This window comes from Danio aesculapii, chromosome 7 (assembly GCF_903798145.1).
Source record: "Danio aesculapii chromosome 7, fDanAes4.1, whole genome shotgun sequence".
Taxonomy (NCBI): domain Eukaryota; kingdom Metazoa; phylum Chordata; class Actinopteri; order Cypriniformes; family Danionidae; genus Danio; species Danio aesculapii.
The window spans coordinates 50,972,075-50,996,067 of NC_079441.1; the positions used below are offsets into that span (position 1 = coordinate 50,972,075).

The window sequence follows — 23,993 nt, forward strand, 5'->3', positions numbered from 1 at the left end:
GTCGCTTTGGATAAAAGCGTCTGCTAAATGACTAAATGTAAATGTACTCAAATCGAGTCCTAAAAGCGTGCTTTTTCTCAAATATTTTGGAAAATGATGTAGGAAGATAAATCTTATTACCAGGAATGGGGTCAAATATATATAATAACTATAAATAATACACCCTGTAAAAATATCTGTTAATTACAGTTTTTCTCAGTGGCTTTGGTCCATTTCTCACAACACTGTTCACATTTGCACAGCAGTTAATACATTTCTCAAAACAATTAGTGCAAACTGCAAAACCTAGTTGATAACCTGCAAAAGCGTGTCACTTGCTCAAAATGGAGAGCTCATTCCTCGAAAGCAAGTCTTCATGTCAATGAAAGTGTCAGTGTCATCAAGATGAAAAGTCTGACACCATTGTTTATGAACATGATAGTCAAATGGCTTTGTCCTGTTTTCATTATGACAGTTTACTCTGTAAAAGTTTTCCAATGCAATAAAGTCAGATTTTGGGGACACTTCCTGAAAATGCTCAAGACAGCACTAGATACTATTTGCACAGCCATTTGAAAACTACAGTAAACTCAGACATCACTGCATTTAGTGAGGTATCTGAGTACAAGACACTGAATATGTATGTTTCACATTTTTACTGCATTTGCTCTTTACAATTCTAATTTATTCACAGCATTGTGCAGAAGAATAAACACACCCTTATTTACAACAAACAAAAACTTCCTTTGCGTAGAGCTGTGCACAACTGTAAACAATATTGCAGTACATGTTGAAACTGAACCTACAACATACACAGGTCTGTAAATCATTCATCAAATTGTTCAATTTAGAAGACATTTTCAGGAAAAAAAAAAGATTTAAAATTTTTAATAAAATTTGCTTGACAGATTTTGACAACTAGTTCAACATTTTTGTATGTAAAGACTCAAGTAATGAAATGAGGACTATTAGTTTTATATGGAATGACTATTCAGCATAGTTAATTTTGACTGACATGACATGAGCAAATGATAATATTATAAAACAGCAGAGAGTTGTATGAAAGCAATTGATGCATGTCCAAAAGCATTTGCAATTTGTTGGAAGGAATGAGAAACTGCTATTATGATGTGCACAAATGACTAATTGTTTAGAGAAATGTATTAACTGTTGTGCAAATGTAAATAGTGTTGTGAGAAATGCACCAAAGCCACTGAGAAAAACTGTAAGAGTTTCCATATTTTGGGTTTGCTATTAATTTACAGTTGTAAATTGCATTATGGGATGTTGATTTCGATGATATAGTTTAACAAAGCAACTTTTATTGACATTTTAATAGTTTCAAATAATATAACGTATAAGAAATATTTGCTAGGGAAATACAGCTGTAAACTAACAGCAAATGTACTGGTAGCTTATTCAAAAGTTTTTGTAGTGTAATATGAAACACCAACCCAGACGATACATCACTTTAAACTATTAAAATGTTCATAAAAGTCACTTTTTCCAAATCTTCAAGATTATAAGTTGTTGGAAGAAAGATCAAGTTCCCATAATGCAATTCAAAAGCCTAAATAAACGGGGGAAATAATAAATAAAAACATGAATCGCAGAATACAGAAAACTTCTAATTTGTGGATATTTTTTACAGTCTTTATGTAATGTGTGATACATATTAAATGTAATATGTAATAACTACTGGTCTTTATAACGCTCTGGATTTCTTGAAAACAATGAGGGGCGATGGATGGATGTATGTATGTATGGATGTATGTTTGGATGGATGGATGGATGGATGGATGGATGGATGGATGGATGGATGGATGGATGGATGGATGGATGGACGGACAGAAAGACAGACAGACAGACAGACAGACAGACAGACAGACAGACAGACAGACAGACAGACAGACAGACAGACAGACAGATAGATAGATAGATAGATAGATAGATAGATAGATAGATAGATAGATAGATAGATAGATAGATAGATAGATAGATAGATAGATAGATGTGGATGGATGGATGGATAGTGTTTAGGTCTTTTATTTCTTCAATGATCAGCCAAGTCTGATGGTTTTGATCAACACTGTTGGATGGGTCAGTACCAACATTTTGTGCTTTAACTTCATATCCAAAACAAGTATGTCACTTCAAATTTCCAAATGTTCTTTCTGAATGTTCTTGTTGACAAGATGTGCTAATGTGGCTTAAGTGACCATTATCTCTAATGTAGACCAAGTGTCTGTACTTTGCACCTCTCTTAAACTAATCTAAGATGATTTAGCCAATAGATCTTTTAATCTGGATAACTGATCTCTGGTTAATTTGGTTCTTCAGTTAAGTTTGTGAATCACATTAAAATATCTGGATGAATGAACTGATCTGAGATCACTCTGTGTGCTTGTGATTGTTGTAAAGGACAGCTCTATCATATGAATGAAAGAGTTTGTTAAATAATACGCAAGAACTTTCCACATTTGTTGTAGGCTACTTGTACAAGCTTTACACTTTCATGTGTCTAGAGTACATTTTTATTTATGTAGTTTTACTCTTAGTGAGCATTTTTAAGTTTCTTGATGCCATGGTACCTGCATATCAGCTGTCAATGTTGCATGTGCATGACTCCTGTAAATTATATATATATATATATATGTGTGTGTGTGTGTGTGTGTGTGTGCGTGTGTGTGTGTGTGTGTGTGTGTGTGTATTTAAAAGCTCCATATTGATCATTTAAAAGTATATACACTCACCGGCCACTTTATTAGGTACACCTATCCAACTGTTAATGCAAATTACTAATCAGCAAATCACATGGCCACAACTCAATGCATTTAGGAATGTAGACATGGTCTACAGCAGTTCAAAGCGAGCATCACAATATGGAAGAAAGGGGATTTAAGTGATTTTGAACATGGCATGGTTGTTGGTGCCAGACAGGCTGGTCTGAGTATTTCAGAAACTGCTGATCTACTGGGATTTTTGATGCACAACCATCTCTAGGGTTTACAGAGAATGGTCCAAAAAACAGAAAATATCCAGTGAGCGGCAGTTCAAACGCCTTGTTGATGCCAGAGGTCAGAGGAGAATGGCCAGACTAGTTCCAGCTGATAAAAAGGCAACAGTAACTCAAATAACCACTTGTTACAACCGAGATATGCAGAAGAGCATCTCTGAATGCACAACACATCCAACCTTGAGGCGGATGGGCTACAACAGCAGAAGGCCACTCCTGTCAGCAAGAACAGGAAATTGAGGCTACAATTCGCACAGGCTCACCAAAATTAGACAAAATTAGATTGGAAAGACGTAGCCTTGTCTGATGAGTCTTGATTTTACAATTTGGCATCAACAACATGAAAGCATAGATCCATCCTGCCTTGTATCAACGGTTCAGGCTGGTTGTGGTGATGTAATGGTGTGGGGGGTATTTTCTTGGCACACTTTGGGCCCATTAGTACCAACTGAGCATTGTGTTAATGCCACAGCCTACCTGAGTATTGTTGTGTACCTCTCTGATGGCTACTTGCAGCAGGATAACGCATCCTGTCATAAAGCGTGAATCATCTCAGGCTGGTTTCTTGAACATAACAATGAGTTCACTGTGCTCAAATGGCCTCCACAGTCACCAGATCTGAATCCAATAGAGCACCTTTTGGCATGTGGTAGAACAGGAGATTTGCATCATACAGTAGATGTGCAGCCGACAAATCTGCAGGAACTGCGTGACGTTATCATGTCAATATGGACCAAAATCTTTTCTGGTACTGAATATTTTCAGTACGTTGTTGAATGTATGCCACGAAGGATTAAGGCAGTTCTGAAGGCAAAAGTGGGTTTGTTTAAGTAAGGTGTACCTAATAAAGTGGCCGGTAAGTGTATTAGTACTTAAAATTTACATTTTGGTCACTTTAAAAAAAAAAAAAAACTGTTCTCCTTGGATGCCTTGATGCTATGACTTTTTTTGTACCTTATATTTCAGTGTAGATTACATAGCTTTAAATGACTTTAAAAGACTTTAAAATTACCCAATTTAATACAGCAAGAAAATGTCAGCAGTTTGTACAGACTTTAAGTATCACCTTTGCCCGAAGTGACAACCTAATCCTGTTTAAATGAAATGAGCCCGATTTCTTGCAGGTTTGAGCTTACAGACCTGTTGCTATGACAACAACTCCTGGATGAGTTTTGAAGAACAAAACTAACTGAGCTAACTGAGTAATCCACCATGGAAGAACATGTTATCCACTATTAATCTTTTCTGACATTCTGGCTGTGCGGGATTTGCTTGTTTTATTGTTTCTGTCAGAATGTTGGATAAAGGCTCTAGCTCCATCCTCTTCTAGAAAGCAGCAGCTCCTTTGCATTTAAAGCAACACACAAAATGGTGTTTTTTTTCATGCTCAAATAGGGGCAAATTTGACAAGCTATAATAAATGATCTGTGGAGTTTTTGAGCTGAAAGATCACAGACAGATTCTGGGGAAACCAAAGATTTATTCTACATCTTATGAAAAGGGGCATAAAGAGTTATCTTTAATTGATACCAACAACTGAATCAAAACCATAAATATATCAAAATATGTTTTATAAATATGATTTGGGTAGTTTCTGTCACTGAAATTTGCTCATCATTTACTCACTCTTTACTTTTTCAAACCTGTCTTCAGTTTCTTTCCCAGTTTCTTTCAGTTTTTGACACAAAAGAAGATATTTTGAAGAACGCTGAGATCAATGGCTTCCATAGTATTTGTTTTTCCTACTATGGAAGTCAATGGTTACAGGTTTTGAGCTTTCTTCAAAATATCTTCTTTCGTGTTTAACAGAAGAAGGAAACTCATTCCAAAAACCACTTGAGGGTGAGTAAATAAATTAAAAATTTAGGTGAACTATCACTTTAAAATGAGTGTGATTATTTCATTAGGAGCACCAAGCTCATGTTGAACTTCTAACCTCAAAAAACATCTGGAATTTATTACATATCGCATCAATGAAGGCACATCTCTAGAGCTGACAGCTATACATGATAACGCAGTTACGTCTCCTGTTACCTTGAGATATTTTTGCTGACATCTCATACATGAGCAAATACGATGAGAGGACACTATCTTTCACATAATTCAGAGCCAGTAAAAACCAATTGCTATCACTAACTTGCCATCGTTTCATTCAAAGAATTCCCCACGGGCAAAAGTGCTATGGTACATCTCACAGATAAAATCCTGGCAGACGCTTCTAAGCTAATGTGAGCAACTCATAAAAAATGCAAAAAATAGATTCTCTCATTTGCACTGTCAGGAAAACACACACACACATGAACACAGACACAGACTTGTTCCTATATCATGGTGAGGACTCTCATAAACATAATGATGTTTCTACTACACAAACCATATATTCTTTCCTTCTACTCCTAAACCCAACACTCCCAGCAAACAATCAATATTTTAACATTTTCAAAATACTTTATTCAGTGTGATTTATCAACATGTTTACATGTGAGAACCTCAATTTTGATTCCCACAGTGAATCAGTGTGCGTTCAGGTTTAAGTCCCCGCTAGGATATAAAAACATGCACACACACACACTCACGCATACACAAGACATAAATTAGGAGTCTTGTTTCTTGTTATTTTAGGATATTTTAAAATGTCTTTCAAAAACGGTATCTTATAATTTTTTTTTTATGATTTGTCATTTAAATTAAAAATATATTGTATTTAAATAAAATTCTAATACAAAAAAAATCTGATCAATAAACAATGGATTTATATTTTCGACTTTACTAATTATTTGATGCTTGGCAGATTTTCAGGTAAAATCGTATTAAATACAACAACAGACCTGCTGTGAGGTTGTGTTAGTGTGTGATCATTAAAAACGATGTCCAAGTTGGCAAATAAATAAATAAACAACAAAAATAAATGCATAAATGAAATAAAAAAACTCCCACACACTGAACTGAACTGGGACGAAAACCTATTTGTCTATATTGTAAGAAAAAAACACACAAAAAAAGAAAATTAACTGACAATATCCTGGCAAAGAATAACCACATTTTTCATATAGATTTACACACGGTCTTAAAAACGTACATGTTCAAGTTTACATTGTAACAAATCAGGTTTGGGATGAAAAAGAAATGGAGCTGGACCAGATTTTTCTTTGGTAATGTACATAGTAATTAAAATATTTCAAATACTTTAAACTATCAGTATATCTGTAAGGTAACGTGATGTTTATACACTGTTATACACAAGTATAATACAATTACATAGATTTAAGTGTAAACTTAAACTTTACTTAAAGGGCACCTATGATGAAAATCATCTTTTGTAAGCTGTTTGGACAGAACTGAGTGTAGGTATAGTGTGCCCACGGTCATACTGGAGTAATAGAAACACAACAAGTCACATTTTAAAAATGCACTGACGTTAAAATAGGACCCAAATCACAGTGATTTTGAGGCACACATGTCTACAGAACATTTTTTGCAAATAAACAGATTAAAATATTTGCTCCAAATCTCTGTGATTTTTATAAGTTTAAAACATTTTAAAACAGAGCATGTTTGTAATAAAGATAGTAAAATCGCTGTAATTCTTAATCGCTATAGTCAACACGGCCGCATGGTGTCAGTAAACGCTAATATGTCTGTGTGTGTATGTGTGTACTGCAAACGGCATTAGTGTGAGACTCATCATTTCAGAAAGGCTTGAATAAACTCCACCACAAATACATGAAATACACTTCCTTGGTATTTTTGACTAATGAGCTGTATTTCAGCTTCATCCGAGTCTGTCTCCGTCACTGATGACTGTTTATCTGATGTAAAGCATGATGAGAAGCAGACACACGTGGGAATGGTGGGCAGGGAGAAGCAGCTCATTCATTCATTCATTCATTCATTCATTCATTCATTCATTCATTTTTAACCGATTTTCCGAGGCCGGCTCGCGGGGGCAGCAGTCTTAGAAGAGAACCTCAGACTTCCCTCTCCCCAGACACTTCCTCCAGCTCCTCCGTGGGGATTCCGAGGCATTCCCAGACCAGCTGAGAGACATAGTCCCTCCAGCGTGTCCTGGGTCTTCCCCGAGGCCTCCTCCTGGTGGCACATGCCTGGAACACCTCCCTAGGTAGGCATCTAGGAGGTATCCGAAACAGATGTCCGAGCCACCTTAGCTGACTTCTCTCGATGTGGAGAAGCAGCGGCTCTACTCTGAGCTCCTCCCATGTGACAGAGCCCATTTCGGCCGCTTCTATCCGAGATCTTGTCCCAAAGTTCATGACCATAGGTGAGAGTAGGAACGTAGATTGACTGGTAAATCAAGAGCTTTGCCTTTCGGCTCAGCTCCTTCTTTACCACAACAGACCGGTACATCGACCGCATTACTGCTGCCACTGCACCGATCCACCTGTCAATCTCACATTCTATCCTTCCCTCACTCATGAACAAAACCCCAAGATACTTGAACTCCTCCACCTGGGGTGAGGACTTTCCTCCAACCTGGAGATGGCAACCCACCTTTTTCCAGTGGAGCACCAAGGCCTCGGACTTGGAGGTGCTGATTCTCATCCTAGCCACATCACACTCGGCAGCAAACCACCCCAGTGCATGCTGATTTGCTTTTAATGCTACAGGCTACCAAAACAGCTACTCTCTACTCAGACACCAAAATGGTCAGATTCTGGAGGCTATAATAAATAATCTCATGGGCATTTTGAGCCGAAACTTTACAGACACATTCTGGAGTCACCAAAGGCATATCTTACATCTTGTAACAGGGGTAAAATCGGTGCCCTTTAAGTATACTATGAACTTATGTTTCATAAAGATGTTTGCTCAACTGACTCAGTCGGCAGTGGCATCAGTCAGCATGGCTCAGGTTGTTGTTTTGATGGCGTGCGGGTGCTTTCCATACCTCTCTCAGCATGACTGAGACATCATCTCTCTATGGGTGGCTCCATATCAGCAGGAGGGAGTGCGATTTTTTAGTCCGTGCCTCTGCCAAATCAAACTCTCCATTCTCTCCGCCCAAACATGGAGAGAGAAATGAAAAAGAACAGATAACAGGGATATTCACTCATCACTGTGATGACATTTGAAAAAACTTTTATGAAAATCTGCTTACATTTCTCTTTGATTTACTGATTTTTCTTCACAGAGCAGTGTGACAGAGTTACATAATTATTTGTAAATGGAAGAGGCTTTTACTCAAATCTATGTTGACCTTTTCACTTTAACCGTTGTATATGTTTTATTTCTCTCTCTCTCTCTCTCTCTCTCTCTCTCTCTCTCTCTGTCAGGGAGGGATGTCGGTGGACTCCATCTCTGATATGGTGGAGAGTCAGTCCAGATTACTAGAAGCTCTGCAGCTTTCTCACCCCAATGAGCTGGAGATGAAGAAGGCAGCGGGTCGCGCACAGGCCAAACTCAGTCTCAACCCAATCTACAGGCAGGTTCCCCGTGTGGTGGAGCGCTGCTGTAACCACATCCAGACCTACGGTGAGCAGCAAACTCCATTACAGTACAACACACCATTGGATTTGATTTGGCACAGGAAGCTTAATTTAAAATTGAACTACATTTGTAGGCAGACAAATGTAGAGAATTGCATTAGAAGGATATTAACAGTTATACAAGTGGGAAATTTCATCATAGTAGCAGAGCTTACATTATTTAGTTAGTTATGCCTATTCTTACACACTGAAAATTTGATATATGCGATTGTACGTTTGTACCTTTTAAAAAACAGAAACATCATACAATTTTTTTTTTTCATCATAGATCACAACAAAATATCCATAGTTTCAATCAGCCACTAGCAACGTTTCCATCCACCTATTTTTATGCTCCTTTTGGATATGCTCATTAAAAAAAAACAGTTGATGGAAACGGCAAGATGCGCATACATTTTGAAAATGCATAAAAACGCATAAAAACAACCCAGGCTCATTCTGAAAACGTAGTCCCGTGGACGTTTCTGGAGACTGCGAAATACGTAGCCGGGAGTACGTCCGGCCTCATTTCATTTTTTTTAAGCGAACGCTGCGGGGCGGTGTGACGCCGTTCCTTTCGGCGCTTGCCGGCCGGCCGCTCGCCTCCGTGTGGAGGGCTTTCCTGCTGCAACCAGTTTGTCTGGTTAGCTCTTCTTGTACTTTGGCGGACTCGAGGCGCAGAAAGGGGCTGACCACGACAACGACCGGGTTCGAGTCCGGGTAAGAGCGGTTCCAGAAATCAGATAAGAAAACAAAATCCAAAAAATGAAGCGAACAAGTTCGTCACAGGGTGAGAATGTGGTCAAAATCCAAAAATGTGGTAAAAATCAGACGAGGGCTTTTCTTTTTCTGGACGGCTTTTGTGAATCGTCGTTGGTTGGGTTTAGGGACGGAGGAGGGTGGGTCAGCCGATTGGCCGGTCGCACGGTCAATCATTCTGTCATCCAGGCAGGCAGAAGGTCGTTCGACAGTGGCCTCTAGCGGGTTTACGCGTGGACGGCGCGGGAGAAAGCGCGCACAGCGGCCTCTCGCGGATTCGCAAAAACAAAAACTGCAAAAATACGTACCTCCTGGGACGTATTTCGCGGTCTCCAGAAATGTCCTCGGGACTACGTTCTCAGAATGAGCCTGGGTTGCATAAAAAACATGTGCACATAACTGAGTAGGATAAACTTTTTATTCGATAAGAAAAGATGCCATAAACTATGATGAAAACACTTTTACTGAACAAATTCCAGGATGTGCATTAAAAAGGTTTGTTATAAGAGATCATATGATGATGAAAATGTGTGTGAATGGACAAACCAGCAGGCTGAGCACACTGTGAAACATCTGAAATGTTGCTTTAGTAAATAACCCTCCATTCAGTCTATGAAATACTTTTCAGTAAAACGAAAACTTAATTGTTATTAATTAGTATTAATGTACTCAAAGGGAAAGTGTACCTAAAAACTAAAATATGTTGTTAATTTACCCACATTCAGGCCATCCAAGATTCAGGTTACTTCTTTCTTCTTCAGTAAAACATCTGTCTGGATGAACTATCGTTTTAATCTGACCTCAATAAGTCATATAAATGAATAAGTGTTATTATATGAAAGATCTTGCTGACAAAAGAGCTGAAAAATATTTACAATTACAATTAATAATAGTTTGGAGCTGCACTACGAAGCTTTTTAAATATGTGATTGAATGATTTATGTCATACAAACTTTGGGAATAACATCATAAATACATTTAGACCAGAAACAGCAGCCACAAAGAGAAGCATTGGTTTCCTGAGGTGGCAATAGGCCTTTTGTGATATCTGGATATAAGATTTTGACATTGTCAGGATATATATGATGTCAGCATAAGGATATGAACAGAATTTTGTCTGGGCTGTTTGATTAATTTATGGCACAAAACTAGGTATTGGGCTGCTACAACCTTTCCTACATTTTATTATTGTACAGATTTATTTCTATGTGTATTATTTATTGTATACATACAGTATATCAGGGGCGGACATTTTAAAAGTGGGGGGACGGCTGTATGATATCATACATTCATATAATTATTAATCACCTGTTTCTAAATGGTCTGTCTCTAAAAGTGAGGGGGACGTATACCCACCCCCCCCCCTAGTTGCTACGCCACTGCAGTATATTGATTCCAACTAGCAAAAAATTCTATAAAAGTCACTGTTCAATTGATGACAGAGATAGAGATAATTCATATATTTTCCTTCGACTTAGTCCCTTTATTCATCAGGGTTTGCCACAGCGGAAAAAAACGCCAACTTATCCAGTATATGTTTTACCTAGCGATTGCCGTTCCTGCTGCAACCCATAACTGGAAAACACCTATACACTCTCACATTCACACAGTTAGTTTATTAAGAATGCTTTTTATATGCCCAAACAAATGACTGATTTCAAATTCAGTTTCAAATGACTGAATCTGGCAAGTCAATAGTTGTCATTAAGGGTACTGTAAGTCCTTTAAATTTAATTACATTTTAATAGAATAAAAAAAAAAAACGATCATTTGGAAACTTCATGTGATAAGAATATCACTTTAAATATCTTGAACTAAGTATAGCATGTTAGAACTACTGGATGTAAAATAAATCAACCTTTTATTCCCATCCCTGAAATTTAGGTGAACTTATCTGAACACATCTTCTGCCTCATACTATAACACACCCTGCTTGGGTTACGAACAGAAGGTCACTCAGATGAGATGACACCTAAAAAACACTAAAATAGATATAAAATCAGGACAGGGAAATATGAGTCCGCCACTTGTTTACTATCTCTCTCTTTGTCTCTCTCTAGGATTACAAACTTTGGGGATTTTCCGAGTCGGCAGCTCCAAAAAAAGAGTCCGTCAAGTAAGTTTGTCAGTTCCAGCTGCTCTCTAGAGCCAGTTTACAGCCACTGCATTATAGACAACATTTGTCTCTCTCACATGTGACATGCGCCCCCTGTCTTTCATACTGAATCTGCAAACACAAAGCAAAACTGTAACACACTGTTTTATAAGTGAGGCTTTTTTAATGCACGCCAATATGCTGATAACTCACAATGAAATATTCCAGAGTACTGGTTTACATGCAGACCAAAAACCCAGGAATTCACTAAACGTCAAGAAGTAATCCATGTTTACCAGACATATCAGTTTGTTTCCCTGTAGTTACATTAAATTATTAAAATGTAAGAATTTGCATACTCCTACATGTCCCTTTTTAAAATATAAGTTTCACATATATAGGACATATGAGCTTTTTTAAACATAGACCATGAAGAAGCATGTTTATCACTGTTATCTCACTAGGAAATAGAGCTGCACTTATTCATTCATTTCTTTTCGGCTTAGTACATTTATTAATCAGGGGTTGACACAGCGGAATGAACCGCCAACTTATCCAGTACATGTTTGACGCACCGGATGACCTTCCAGCCGCAACCCATCACTGGGAAACATCCATACACTCATTCACACTCATACACTATGGAAAATTTAGCTTACTCAGTTCATCTTTGGACTTGTGGGGGAAACCGGAGCACCCGGAGAAAACCCACAGCAAATGGGGGGAACATGCAAACTCCACACAGAAATGCAAACTGTTCCAGCAGGGATTCGAAGCAGCGGTCTTGTTGCTGTGAGGCGACAGTGCTAACCACTGAGCCACAGTGCTGCCCTCATTGTCATCTAATTAAGTGTAATTAAAGTATAAATGTGCATGTATACTCAATCAGACTCTGACCTGTACAGCGAATGTTTCAGATTCACTTCATAGCATGTGCAGCGTCTTGTTTTAATAGCTGACCTCAAAATGCCTGTGATTTGTGTGTGTTTATTGTACTTTGTTTGGACAGGAACAGGAAACCTGGGGTACTTGAGTCTCGTGTGTGGTGGCAGTATGTTTGATTATGTTTTATCCCCCCGTGTCCTTATGTGTTTTCAGCTGCGCGAGGACTTCGACAATGGGATAGATGTGGTGTTAGACGAGGAGCACAGTGTTCATGACGTGGCTGCGTTACTGAAGGAGTTCCTGCGGGACATGCCGGACCCCGTGCTACCACGAGAACTGTACCGGGCCTTCCTGCACGCTAACCGTATGAGCATATGATCATAAAGAAAAGCATTCACAAATGCTTCCAAGAGGTCATGAATTTATTTTGAATTTATTTTAGAATGTTCTGAGGTCCACTTATAATAAGATTTGTACATATTAAACATTATCATTTAGAAATAAGGCTATATTCAATGGAAGACTTGGAAAGACACTCACTAGTCACTTTATAAGGTACACCTGTCTAACTGCTCATTAAAGCAAATTTCTAATCAGCCAATCACATGGAAACAACTCAATGCATTTAGACATGTAGACATGGTCAAGACGATCTGCTGCAGTTCAAACCGAGCATCAGAATGGGGAAGAAAGGTGATTTAAGTGACTTTGAACGTGGCATGGTTGTTGGTGCCAGACAGGCTGGTCTGAGTATTTCAGAAACTGCAGATCTAATGTGGTTTTCACGCACAACCATCTCTAGGGTTTACAGAGAATGGTCTGAAAAAGAGAAAATATCCAGTGAGCGGCAGTTCTGTGAGCACAGATGCCTTGTTGATGCCAGAGGTCAGAGGAGAATGGCCAGACTGGTTCCAGCTGATAGAAAGGCAACAGTAACTCAAACAACCACTCGTTACAACCGAGGTCTGCAGAAGAGCAACTCTGAATACACAACACGTCCAACCATGAAGCGGATGGGCTACAGCAGCAGAAGACCAAAGCAGGTGCCACTTCTGTCAGCTAAGAACAGGAAACTGTGGCTACAATTCGCACACGCTCATAGAAAATTGGACAAACTTTGCCTGGTCTGATTAGTCTTGATTTTACAATTTGGCGTCAACAACATGAAAGCATGGATCCATCCTGCCTTGTATCAACGGTTCAGGCTGCTGGTGGTGGTGTAATGGTGTGGATATTTTTTTGGCACACTTTGGGTCCATTAGTACCAACTGAGCATTGTGTCAACGCCACAGCCTACCTGAGTATTGTTGCTGACCATGTCTAGCCCTTTATAACTACAGTGTACGCATCTTCTGATAGCTACTTCCAGCACGATAATGCACCATGTCATAAAGCACGAATCATCTCAGACTGGTTTCTTAAACATGACAATGAGTTCACTGTCATCAGAACTCAATCCAACAGAGCACCTTTGGGATGTGGTGGAACGGGAGATTGGCATCATGGATGTGCAGCCGACAAATCTGCAGCAACAGCGTGATGCTATCATGTCTATATGGACCAAAATCTCTGAGGAATATTTCCAGTACCTTGTTGAACCAATGCCACGAAGGATTAGGGAAGATCTGAAGGCAAAAGAGGGTCCAATCTTGTACTAGTAAGGTGCACCTAATAAAGTGGCTGGTGAGTGTACATGCTCATCTCTAAGATTGGGTAACAGAAAACAAATTGCTCAGACAAGCTGTCAGCAATTGTTAAAAATGCTGTCAGGCCTATTATATTTTCAGCATAGCGTCATAAAATGTGCTTAAATTTTGTTTCATATTTTTTGTTTAATATTTTTAAACACATATTTTACTCTTTCTTTCTTTGTAAATTCTAACGTCTCAGTCATGTTTTCAAAGCAAATTCTTAAAGTATACTTTTTATTACAATGCACATGATACTAAAGCCAAACAAGAGATAGTGGGGAGCTTACCCAAACACAGAGACCTCTTATGTCATACTGAGATAAAATCCGAAATGAGTCATTTTGGCTGCTTGGTTTCAAAAAGCTTAATTTAAACTTACAAGAAAGTTTAGACTGCTGAAACTTACAGGATGTTTTTATATACAACATGACCTCTCATATCACAAAAAAATCAAGGGAAATATGATTTCTCAGTTCATGACCCCTTTTAAGGATTAGTTCACCCAAAATTATTCATTAATCATTACTTACCATCATGTCTTTCCAATCCCCTGAGACTTTTGTTCGTCTTTGGAACACAAATGAAGATATTTTAGATGAAATCAAAGAGTTCCCTTTTCCTCCATAGACAGCAACAGTCCTGAGATGTCCAGAAAAGGACTTTGTCAAAAGATTACATGTGACCAGGGCTTGACATTAACTTTTCTGATCACCAGCCACTGTGGCTAGTAGTTTTCCAAAGTTACTAGCCACCAACTGTATTCATATGAAGGACTTTTGTGGTACAAAACAAATCTGCAAATACAACAAAGTATATAACTAAGTGTGTGTTTACTATGGGCAGTACGATGTCTTGCTCTGCCAGTCAGCAGCGCAACACACAATCATTGAATTGCCCATAGTAAAAAGAAACCCTGATCTGATTTTGAAGACATTGGTGAACAAATTGTATTTACTGCTTTAATTTGGCGCACAAAGTTGTTGTTGGAGCTTCATATGATTACAGACGTGGAATATTTAGACAATGTTTTTTTTGGGTCCTTTTCCATTATTTAGCTCTCAGAATTTACCTAAAATATCATATATTGTGTTCTAACAATGAACGAATGTCTCAGTGGATTGAAATTACATTAGGGTGAGTAATTAATAACATAATTTTCATTTTTGAGTGAACTAACCCTTTAACATTGCTATCATAACAGGAATCTGGATACCCAAGTTTATAATTTCAGTAATATCCATCATTATTGAGCTCGGCTGTTATAAAATATGCTCGTCTTCTAAGCTGTGTTGTGTTTGTGTCACAGTGCTAAGAGGGGCAGATCAGTTGTCATACCTGCAGCAATTGTTGTACCTGTTGCCGCCCTGTAATTGTGACACTCTGCTGAGGCTGTTGACGCTTTTGCATACAGTACAGGAGAACGCAAACAGCTCAACTGGACCCAACAAGCAGGAGGTACGATCTGGGTTGTGGTCATAGTTTTAATTCATGGTGCTTATGTGTTGACAACAATTTAGAAGAGCCTTTGTAATGATGGATGGATGGTTGATTGGTTGGATGGATGGATGGATGGTTGGTTGGTTGGTTGGTTGGATGGATGGTTGGTTGGATGGATGATTGGATGGATGATTGTTGGCTGGCTGGCTGGTTGGATGGATGGATGATTGGTTGGTTCGAATTAGATCACTCCAGCTGATAGATATGGGCCAGTAGGGGCCTTCTGCCCCTACTAGTAGGTGCAAAAGGCTGTTATCATCCATCCGCATGGTTAATCAGCTATAGATCACATACGGCTGCGGCCAGAAGTTAACGAGAATTATTTATATTATTTATTAAATTTCCCATTAATTGTATTGTATTAATGTCTACCCCTACCCCAACTCTAAACTCAACCGTCACAGCAATGTAAAAACAGAACTGGATCTGGAGTCTTCTCTATTAGTATAGCTTATTAACCATGTGGATGGATGATAACAGCCTTTTGAGCCTACCAGTAGGCGCAGAAGGCCCCTACTGGCCCATATCTATCAGCTGATAACCACTGATAACGCCCATTCAATCGAGTGATAACTTTCGAAGCGGGTGCAGATAGATAGATATAGTGAACATTAAACTGTCTTATTAACATCATGTCATATTAACTTTAAATCTCAAGGGGACTTAAATCTCAAGGGGACACTACAGATTCCATTTGAAAAATATTGTATGTAATAAATATGTTTTTTAATATTTTTGTCACATATCTCATGTAGTCACATTACATTTTTTCTCACAAATGATTCAGTTAATTGACAGATATTTTGTTCCCAAATTAAGACTCGTTAATCACAAATTAATTACCATTTCATTTGCATGATCTATTTGAACATTTAAATTGTTAATAATAAATTTTAGATAATTTACAGATTTTTTTTACTAATTTGCAATCATCTAATCCATAAAAATCTAACTGAATTTAATACAATTGTCACTATTATAAAATGTATTATAATTTAGGTACAAATATTCCATTTTTAGAATCTGTTTACATAATCTAGATTAAGTGTAATGAGTAAAGTACTATCTGTATTTATTTTCTTGTTTGGTTGTTCATTTGTGAAAAGCATTGCTCAAATCCTCAGGGTAGGACTGAAGACAATACTCTGGAATAAGCTAACAAGCCATTGTCCTGTATCTGAGAGTGACAGATTCAATAACATCAGTACCAAATGAAACATATGTCAACCCCTTACCACAAATGGCTCTCATCAATGGCTGAATCAGTTTTATTCGATCAAAACAAAATTCTGACCTGATTTTAAATTGGATTTGTTATTAGATTTCTGGTAATAAGATGACAGCAGCAAACCTGGCGGTGATCTTTGGGCCCAATCTCCTGCAGAAAGAGAGAGGATCAGAGAGGGAGCTCAGTCCTCAGGCTCTAGGTATAGAGGACAGCACCGCCGTCATCTCCGTCACTCTGATGCTCATCCAGAACCACCAACATCTCTTTACGGTGAGACACAGCGATGAGCTAAGGAGTAAAATGATAGACAGCAGAAAGTGAATACTATTAAATATCAGGTCACTTTAAAAATAAAAAAAAGATAAATGTCAAAACGAAGGGAAAAAAAGAGAAGAATTGTTGCAAAAGGATTATTCAAAAGGTGACTGTATTTTAGAATTGCTCGTTTTGTGTATAACTGAAAATGTAATAGATGCAGTGGTGGAAAAAGTCATGAAAAATCATACTCAAGTACTGTAAAAGTACCATAACTTGCCCAAAAATGTAGTGCAAGTAGAGTAAAAATATCTGTTGTCAACACCGCTCAAAGTATGAATAAAGAGGAGCCCTTCTAAAATTCCTCAAGAGTAGTGAGTAGTGAGTATTAATCCACTTTATACTCTGCAAATAGAAAATGTAGCTTACGTCAGCACCATCTTTCTTTTAAGGGTGATTTTACTGTGATTGTAAATTTAATTATTTGTCATTCATGGACTATAAATGTAAAATGTATTTATTTGAGCTTCATTTATTGTGAGAATACATTGCATTATTATAAATGCACCAGACAGAAAGCATGCTGTGTTTACATGCAGAATAAAATCTGTGTTACCTAATGGGCAAAAATCTAGTTGTGACAATATGGCAGTGCTTATTATACACTTTGACCTCTGACTAACAAGCTATGAGTGTCCAGCAGTTGAAGCCACAAACCAAACTAGTGCACCACTGATGGAATAGACACAATGTGTGCACGTATTTGAAAACATAACTGTAGTGCATTTAGTTGTTGTATACGGCCATTTGCTGATTTCAGCCACCATACAATGGATCTTATCAGTGATATGCAGTGATACGCATCTCTCGGTTGTTGTAATGATTTTGTGTCTATTTGGACACTTTTAATGCTTCCTTATTGTACATGTTTGATTCATTTTGTCACCTTGGAATTATAAGGTTCTATTTGCGTTCTGAATGATTTTGAGATATTGAGCTTCAAAGTTTTGCATTCCAAATAGCAAACAGTATGTGTGTAACATTTGTTTTTGTTTTTTTAAATAAAAAGTTCTAAAATGTAAACAACTTAAAAAAAAAAAAACACATCCCATAATGTAAATAAGTTATCATTTAATAAGAAAATGTCAATAACTCAATTTTGACAAAAATGTCAGATAGAACCTCATAATTCTAAGGTGACGATTTATAAAGCATCCATGTCTTGAGGTTGGTCTGTCTGAAGCGATTTGTCTATGCGGGATTTGACTCAATGAGAATCACGGGATTGATTATTCTACTTAGCTAATTTCCGTAGACAAGAAAAAATAAACATATTAAGTAGGGATGCACTGATATGGATTTTTTTGGCCGATATCGATAACCAAAAACTCTTCAGATTTGGTGGCAGATAGCCGATATATATAGGCAGATAAATATAGTGATTGCATGTTGAAATTAGTAGTAAAAGTACAGATACAGCACTAAAAATGTACTCAAGTAAAACTAAAAGTAGACATTTTTTTACAACTTAGTAAAGCACAATTCTTGAAAAAAACTACTCAATTACAGTAATTAAAGTATTTGTAATTCGTTAATTTACACCACTGCATGTAAACAATTCAATTGTTTATTTCGACCAAACTAAATAGAAGTAGGAATATCAGAGTTGTTTTCAATACATATGACAGTTTTGTAGGATTGTACGATTATTTAAATAGTCATTGCTGTAACAGTGTGTGTTGTCTGTGATGTGCAGGTGTCTGCAGAGCTGCAGCAGGAGGTGCTCATGAGCCTCATTCAGACGGACCCTGATGTCATTGACTATCTGCTGCGCAGGAAACTCAGGTCAGCGTCCTGACTCATACCCATACTCACCCTAAACCACAAAATCAGTCTAATGTTAAAACGGGATATATTTAGCAATAGCCAAAAACACATTGTATTACTTTGTGAAAATTATCGATTTTAATTTTAAAGATGATCACGTTCCATGAATATATTTTGTGAATGTCCGACCTTAAAAATATAAAAACTTAATTTTTGATTAGTAATATACATTGCTTTGAGCTTATTTTGGACACTTTAAAGATTTTTTCAGTATTTTGATATGTTTGAACCCTCAGATTATTGATTTTCACATAATCTACTAAATAAGCTAAATACTGTTCCATTGATCTATAAATCTCGATTTCCCAAATTGGAAACTTACGACTGGTTTTGTGTTCCAGGGTCACATACAGTATAACGATTGGATAATAAAGATAATTGAATGATCAGTCCAATGATCAGCTTTCTAGTTTGTTTGTTTGTATATGATTATATTAAGTATATTTAAATATATTAAGTATATATTTTATCTTAGTTTTGCATATAAACTGTAAAACAGAAATGTTTCTATAAATGACAACCTTAAATCAGTAGTTTTATATTTATCCAGGCTGTAAAAAATAAGTCATGCCTTGTTTTTATATTACTCTAACTCAATAGTCTCAAACTCAATTCCTGGAGAGCTGCACTCTGCACATTTTAGCTCCAACCACCTGCTTAAGCTGCGGTCACACTGCACTTTTTCCCATAGACTTCCATTCATACACAAGCGAATGCAACACACCAGAAACGCAAGCTGGTGCGACAAGTTTCGCAGTTCACTCCGTTGCAAAGTTCAAGCTTGGTGAACTCTGACCTGCGAAATCGCATCACTTGACTGCGTGAGATCAATCGAGGATCAAAACATGACCTCTCTGGACAGAGATTTATAATATAGACCAATCGCTCGCTTTTTAAAAATGTCTAATCATCTTGTTTAATCCCGCCCACTTTTGCAGCACCATACTACAGAATTTCGCATGCTCAGACTCGAGTGTGACCGCAGCTTTAATAGTCTCTAGCAGTCTTGAACACCTTGATTAGTTGTATCAGGTGTGTTTGATTAGGGTCGTGCAGAGCTGCAGCCCTCCAGGAATCCCGTTTGAGACCTAAAACCCTAACTTATTATTAATTAATTTCTTAAGATATATGACATTTAATGATGCTTAAGTAGAATTAATATAATGACAGTTTAAATTACTTGTAAAGTTAATTTGATTCAACAATTAAATTTGATTGTCATTTACAATGCTTTATGGGATTGTCGTTCTTTCCCCCATTAAAACAGTTAACTTCATAGTCTTGTGATGCGGTCACACCATGTCTTATTACTGTAATTTTCAGATGTAAACACATGATGTTCTTCTTGGAGCCATTTAGGTCCTCTTACTATTTCTGTAGCAATACTATCAACACCTAAACACACCACCTAAACGAATCTGCACAAGTAGTATCTTTCAGAATTTTTTGAGTTTTAGAGTTTACAAGTTTAGAAGAGGGCGACGCAGTGGCGCAGTAGGTAGTGCTGTCGCCTCACAGCAAGAAGGTGGCTGGTTCGAGCCCCGGCTGGTTCATTTAGCATTTCTGTGTGGAGTTTGCATGTTCTCCCTGCATTTGCGTGGGTTTCCTCCGGGTGCTCTAGTTTCCCCCACAGTCCAAAGACATGCACTATATGTGAATTGGGTAAGCTAAATTGTCCGTAGTGTATGAGTGTGAATTAGTGTGTATGGATGTTTCCCAGTGATGGGTTGCAGCTGAAAGGGCATCCACTGTGTAAAACATATGCTGGATAAGTTGGCGGTTCATTCCGCTGTGGTGACCCCAGATTAATAAAGGGACTAAGCCGAAAAGAAAATAAATGAATGAAGTTTTGAAGAATACGAAGAGGATTTTGGGTCAGTTTTTAGACTGAACAATGAAACTGGATCATGTGGAAGTGAATGGAATATTGCAGTGGTATCTCAAGTGTTTACCTATTGTTGTTCTACTGTTGTCTTGATAACTTCTATTAATCACTTTTATAAGCTTCTTTGGAAGGAAAGCATCTGACAAATGATTGAAAGTAATTTAAATGTAAATGTACTTAAATATACAGGCACATTCAAATGCAAACATCAGATATATTAAATTCTATAGAAATTGGCACCTCAACACAATCAAACTGTGCTTGCTGACAATCAAATTCAAGTTTCTTTTTGTGTGTGTGTGTGTGTGTGTGTGTGTGTGTTTTTTATTTTTTATTTTAATAAAATGTGGTTAATTAGCCATGTAACCGGTTGGTTTGGTGTGTTTAAGTCTTTTATGAAGACATTTGAAACATGTAAAAACTAATTGATACGGGAGGGGGTGGGCACTGCACATTCTATGAAGCAATTTAAATTGAATATATTTTAAATATAATTCTCATTAATTTTCCTTCAGCTTAGTCCCTTATTTATCAGGGGTCGGACTGAACCGCCAACTATTCCAGCATATGTTTTACGCAGTGGATGCCCTTCCAGCTGCAACCCAACACTGGGAAACACAGATTCACGCATGCACTCATACACTACGACTATTTTTGTTTGCCCAATACCACCTATAGCGCATGTGTTTGGACTTTGGAGGAAACCCACACCAACATGGGGAGAACATGCAAACTCCACACAGAAATGCCATCTGGTCCAGCTGGGACTCGAACCAGCCACCTTCATGCTGTGAAGCAACAGTGCTAACCACTGAGCCACCGTGCCACTTTAAATATAATTCTACTTATTATATAATAATGATCATTTTCCAGTTCAAAGGACAGAACCCTGTAACCCAAACATTTGTTTACACTGTTAATCAGCTAAATACTCTAAATTAAAAGGCTGCCATGATTAATTTGCCTGATTACAGAGGCAAAGCGACAATAATTGCCACTGTCCAAACACTGAAGTGCAGTATTGTGTGTATAACCCTAACGTTTCTCCATTGTGACAGCAGCAGTAGCAGCCTAACAGTGGAGCCGGACTCTGGTGGACGGAGGGACACTCAGTCATCTCTGGACTCCATGGGTCAGTCCAGTGATGACCTTTCATCCCGGGAGCCACTGTGTCCTCTTTACCCAGAGCATTCTGCCATAGGAAGTCTGAGCAGTGAGGTCTTGCTCAATGTACTTCATCTAAACACCAACAGGAAACGTGAGTGTAGTGCTGCCTTCTTCAAACAAGGCTGCGAACTTCTAATAATATCTGCTTCCTCTTTCCCCTTTGTGCGTGCGTGCGTGCGTGCGTGCGTGCGTGTGTGTGTGTGTGACTATATGCACTTCCATTTAAAAGTTTGGGGTCTTTAACACTTATTGCTCACTGCATCTATTTGATAAATTCATTGTGGAAAATGCCCCAAAATAATACTTTCTTTACAAGAACCTATGATAAAATGAAAGGTTCAAAATAACAGAATTAAGTTAAAACTGATTTTTTAATTAATTGATAAATAACTTTTTGTGAAATTTGGTCAAAAACAAACAGGGTTTTTAAGGATCAAAAGAATAAAAAGTGTAAGACAGCTTTAATTGTTTTTAATTATTTATATTTAGATATAAAATGTGTATGTGTATGATACAAATTAAATATAAATGTAAAATCTATGTAACAAAATTGTTTTGTATAGTTTTGCTGTATGTATGTGTGTCTCATATGCATAATAAATATACATAACACACACAAACATATATTGTCAAAACAAACTTTTATTTTGAATGCGATTAATCAGGATTAGCCTTTGCCCAGCACTAAATATAATTAATTATATGTTTCGCTGAATGCTGATGAAACATTATACATTACTCCGCCTATTTTTATTAAAGTTTTTTGAACCATTAAAGGTGTACTAAGCAAATTTAGTCAAATGATTTTGCTAATAGAAATCAGCATCAAAACTAATGTGCTAATAAACCAACAAGAACTCCCCCTTTTGAAGGTCATCGCTTCAACACTCTTCCCCAAGCACTGGATCATTTGAAAGCTTAGTCTATCAGCTGATCTGTTTATGAGGAGATAAATGAAAGCTGACAGATCAGCTGATAGACAAAGCTTTCAAATCCTCCAGCCTCTGTTTTTTTTTTTTTGGGTTCATGCTTGGTGAAGCGACAATTCCTATTTCCAGCTACACGATCAAAGTCTGTCCCAGAATACAACCCCAGTGCATCTCCTTGGACATCAAGGGCCCTAAGGTCTTATGTGCCTTTCCACTGCACACAACAAGCGACAGACCGGAAGTCATTCATTTCCAATGAAGGGTAGTCCGGGAACTGCGCAGAGTTCTGATCATCTCTGTATGCATAAAATTTGGATCTGATTTGAGCTGCTGATACATTGAAATATTTAAACTCCTGCAACTAAACTGTATGCAACCGTTCGACCAACCGTTCGACCAGATGTGATGTATTACAGGGTTGTCCAAGCAGGTTCGTGCACTTGAGATGAGAAATAGTTGTTTCATTACTTTTTGAATCAGAAAAAAAGTCTATATTTAAAAAACATTTCTATTCATAAATGAGTAATAAAATTTTTTATTTTTTATGTTGTCTCCACATTCCCTCCAAAATTTATAGCGGTCTATTAGTTTCTAGTATTCATTCATTCAACCAGGGTAAACACAAGGAGAATAAAAGCTCTTGTCTATGCACTCCTTTATTTCGGAGACTGCGAGATTCTCTCCATGGTGCACGACAAAACTGAAAATTTTGTGCGACTGCCACAAGGGGGCCTATTCTGACAGTCGTGTCCAAATGTCGTTTGCAGTGGAAAGGCGGCATTAAGTGAATGACGTCTAGGGGTGTAACAGATTATGGCTGATCCGTGATTCGTATGGATCACAACCCACAGTTTGGAGCACACGTGACCCGTGGAATAATACATTTTTTGTTTTACTTTACTACAATTGTACCTATCACAGAGAGATTGCCTCCCACGTCATTCAAATCACATGTATGAAAGCATTTAGGCTTCCCTGTAAAATATAATGATGAGGAAAAAGTGGTAGGTTATTGGGGATGTGCTGGGTTTCTTAGGTTATTAAAGGTGTTTTCTCTCACTACTTGTTTAGCCTGCATTAATGCGTTTAGTGTAAGCTGCATGATTTATCATTAAAAGATTGCAGATCACCACTGATTATGGTAAAGATTAAAATTACCGTCATATGCTCAAAAATGAAAGTTGTAGGCAGCAGTTACATTGTTTAACCAACAGGTGGTGACAACCAGCCATCAAAA

At 37.7% G+C, this 23,993-nt stretch overlaps 1 protein-coding gene across 3 annotated transcripts in view; it reads left to right on the forward strand.

Annotated features, from left to right (window-relative positions):
• The window catches only part of arhgap36 (Rho GTPase activating protein 36), a 106,864-nt gene that overhangs the window by 77,563 nt on the left and 5,308 nt on the right, over positions 1-23,993 (forward strand). For all 3 annotated transcript variants that reach the window (XM_056462122.1, XM_056462123.1, XM_056462124.1), the window contains exons 5-11: positions 8,287-8,485; positions 11,298-11,353; positions 12,431-12,581; positions 15,215-15,363; positions 16,727-16,903; positions 18,645-18,733; positions 21,722-21,918. In XM_056462122.1, the coding sequence (XP_056318097.1) occupies positions 8,287-8,485; positions 11,298-11,353; positions 12,431-12,581; positions 15,215-15,363; positions 16,727-16,903; positions 18,645-18,733; positions 21,722-21,918 (1,018 nt within the window). The remainder of the gene's footprint in view (positions 1-8,286; positions 8,486-11,297; positions 11,354-12,430; positions 12,582-15,214; positions 15,364-16,726; positions 16,904-18,644; positions 18,734-21,721; positions 21,919-23,993) is intronic.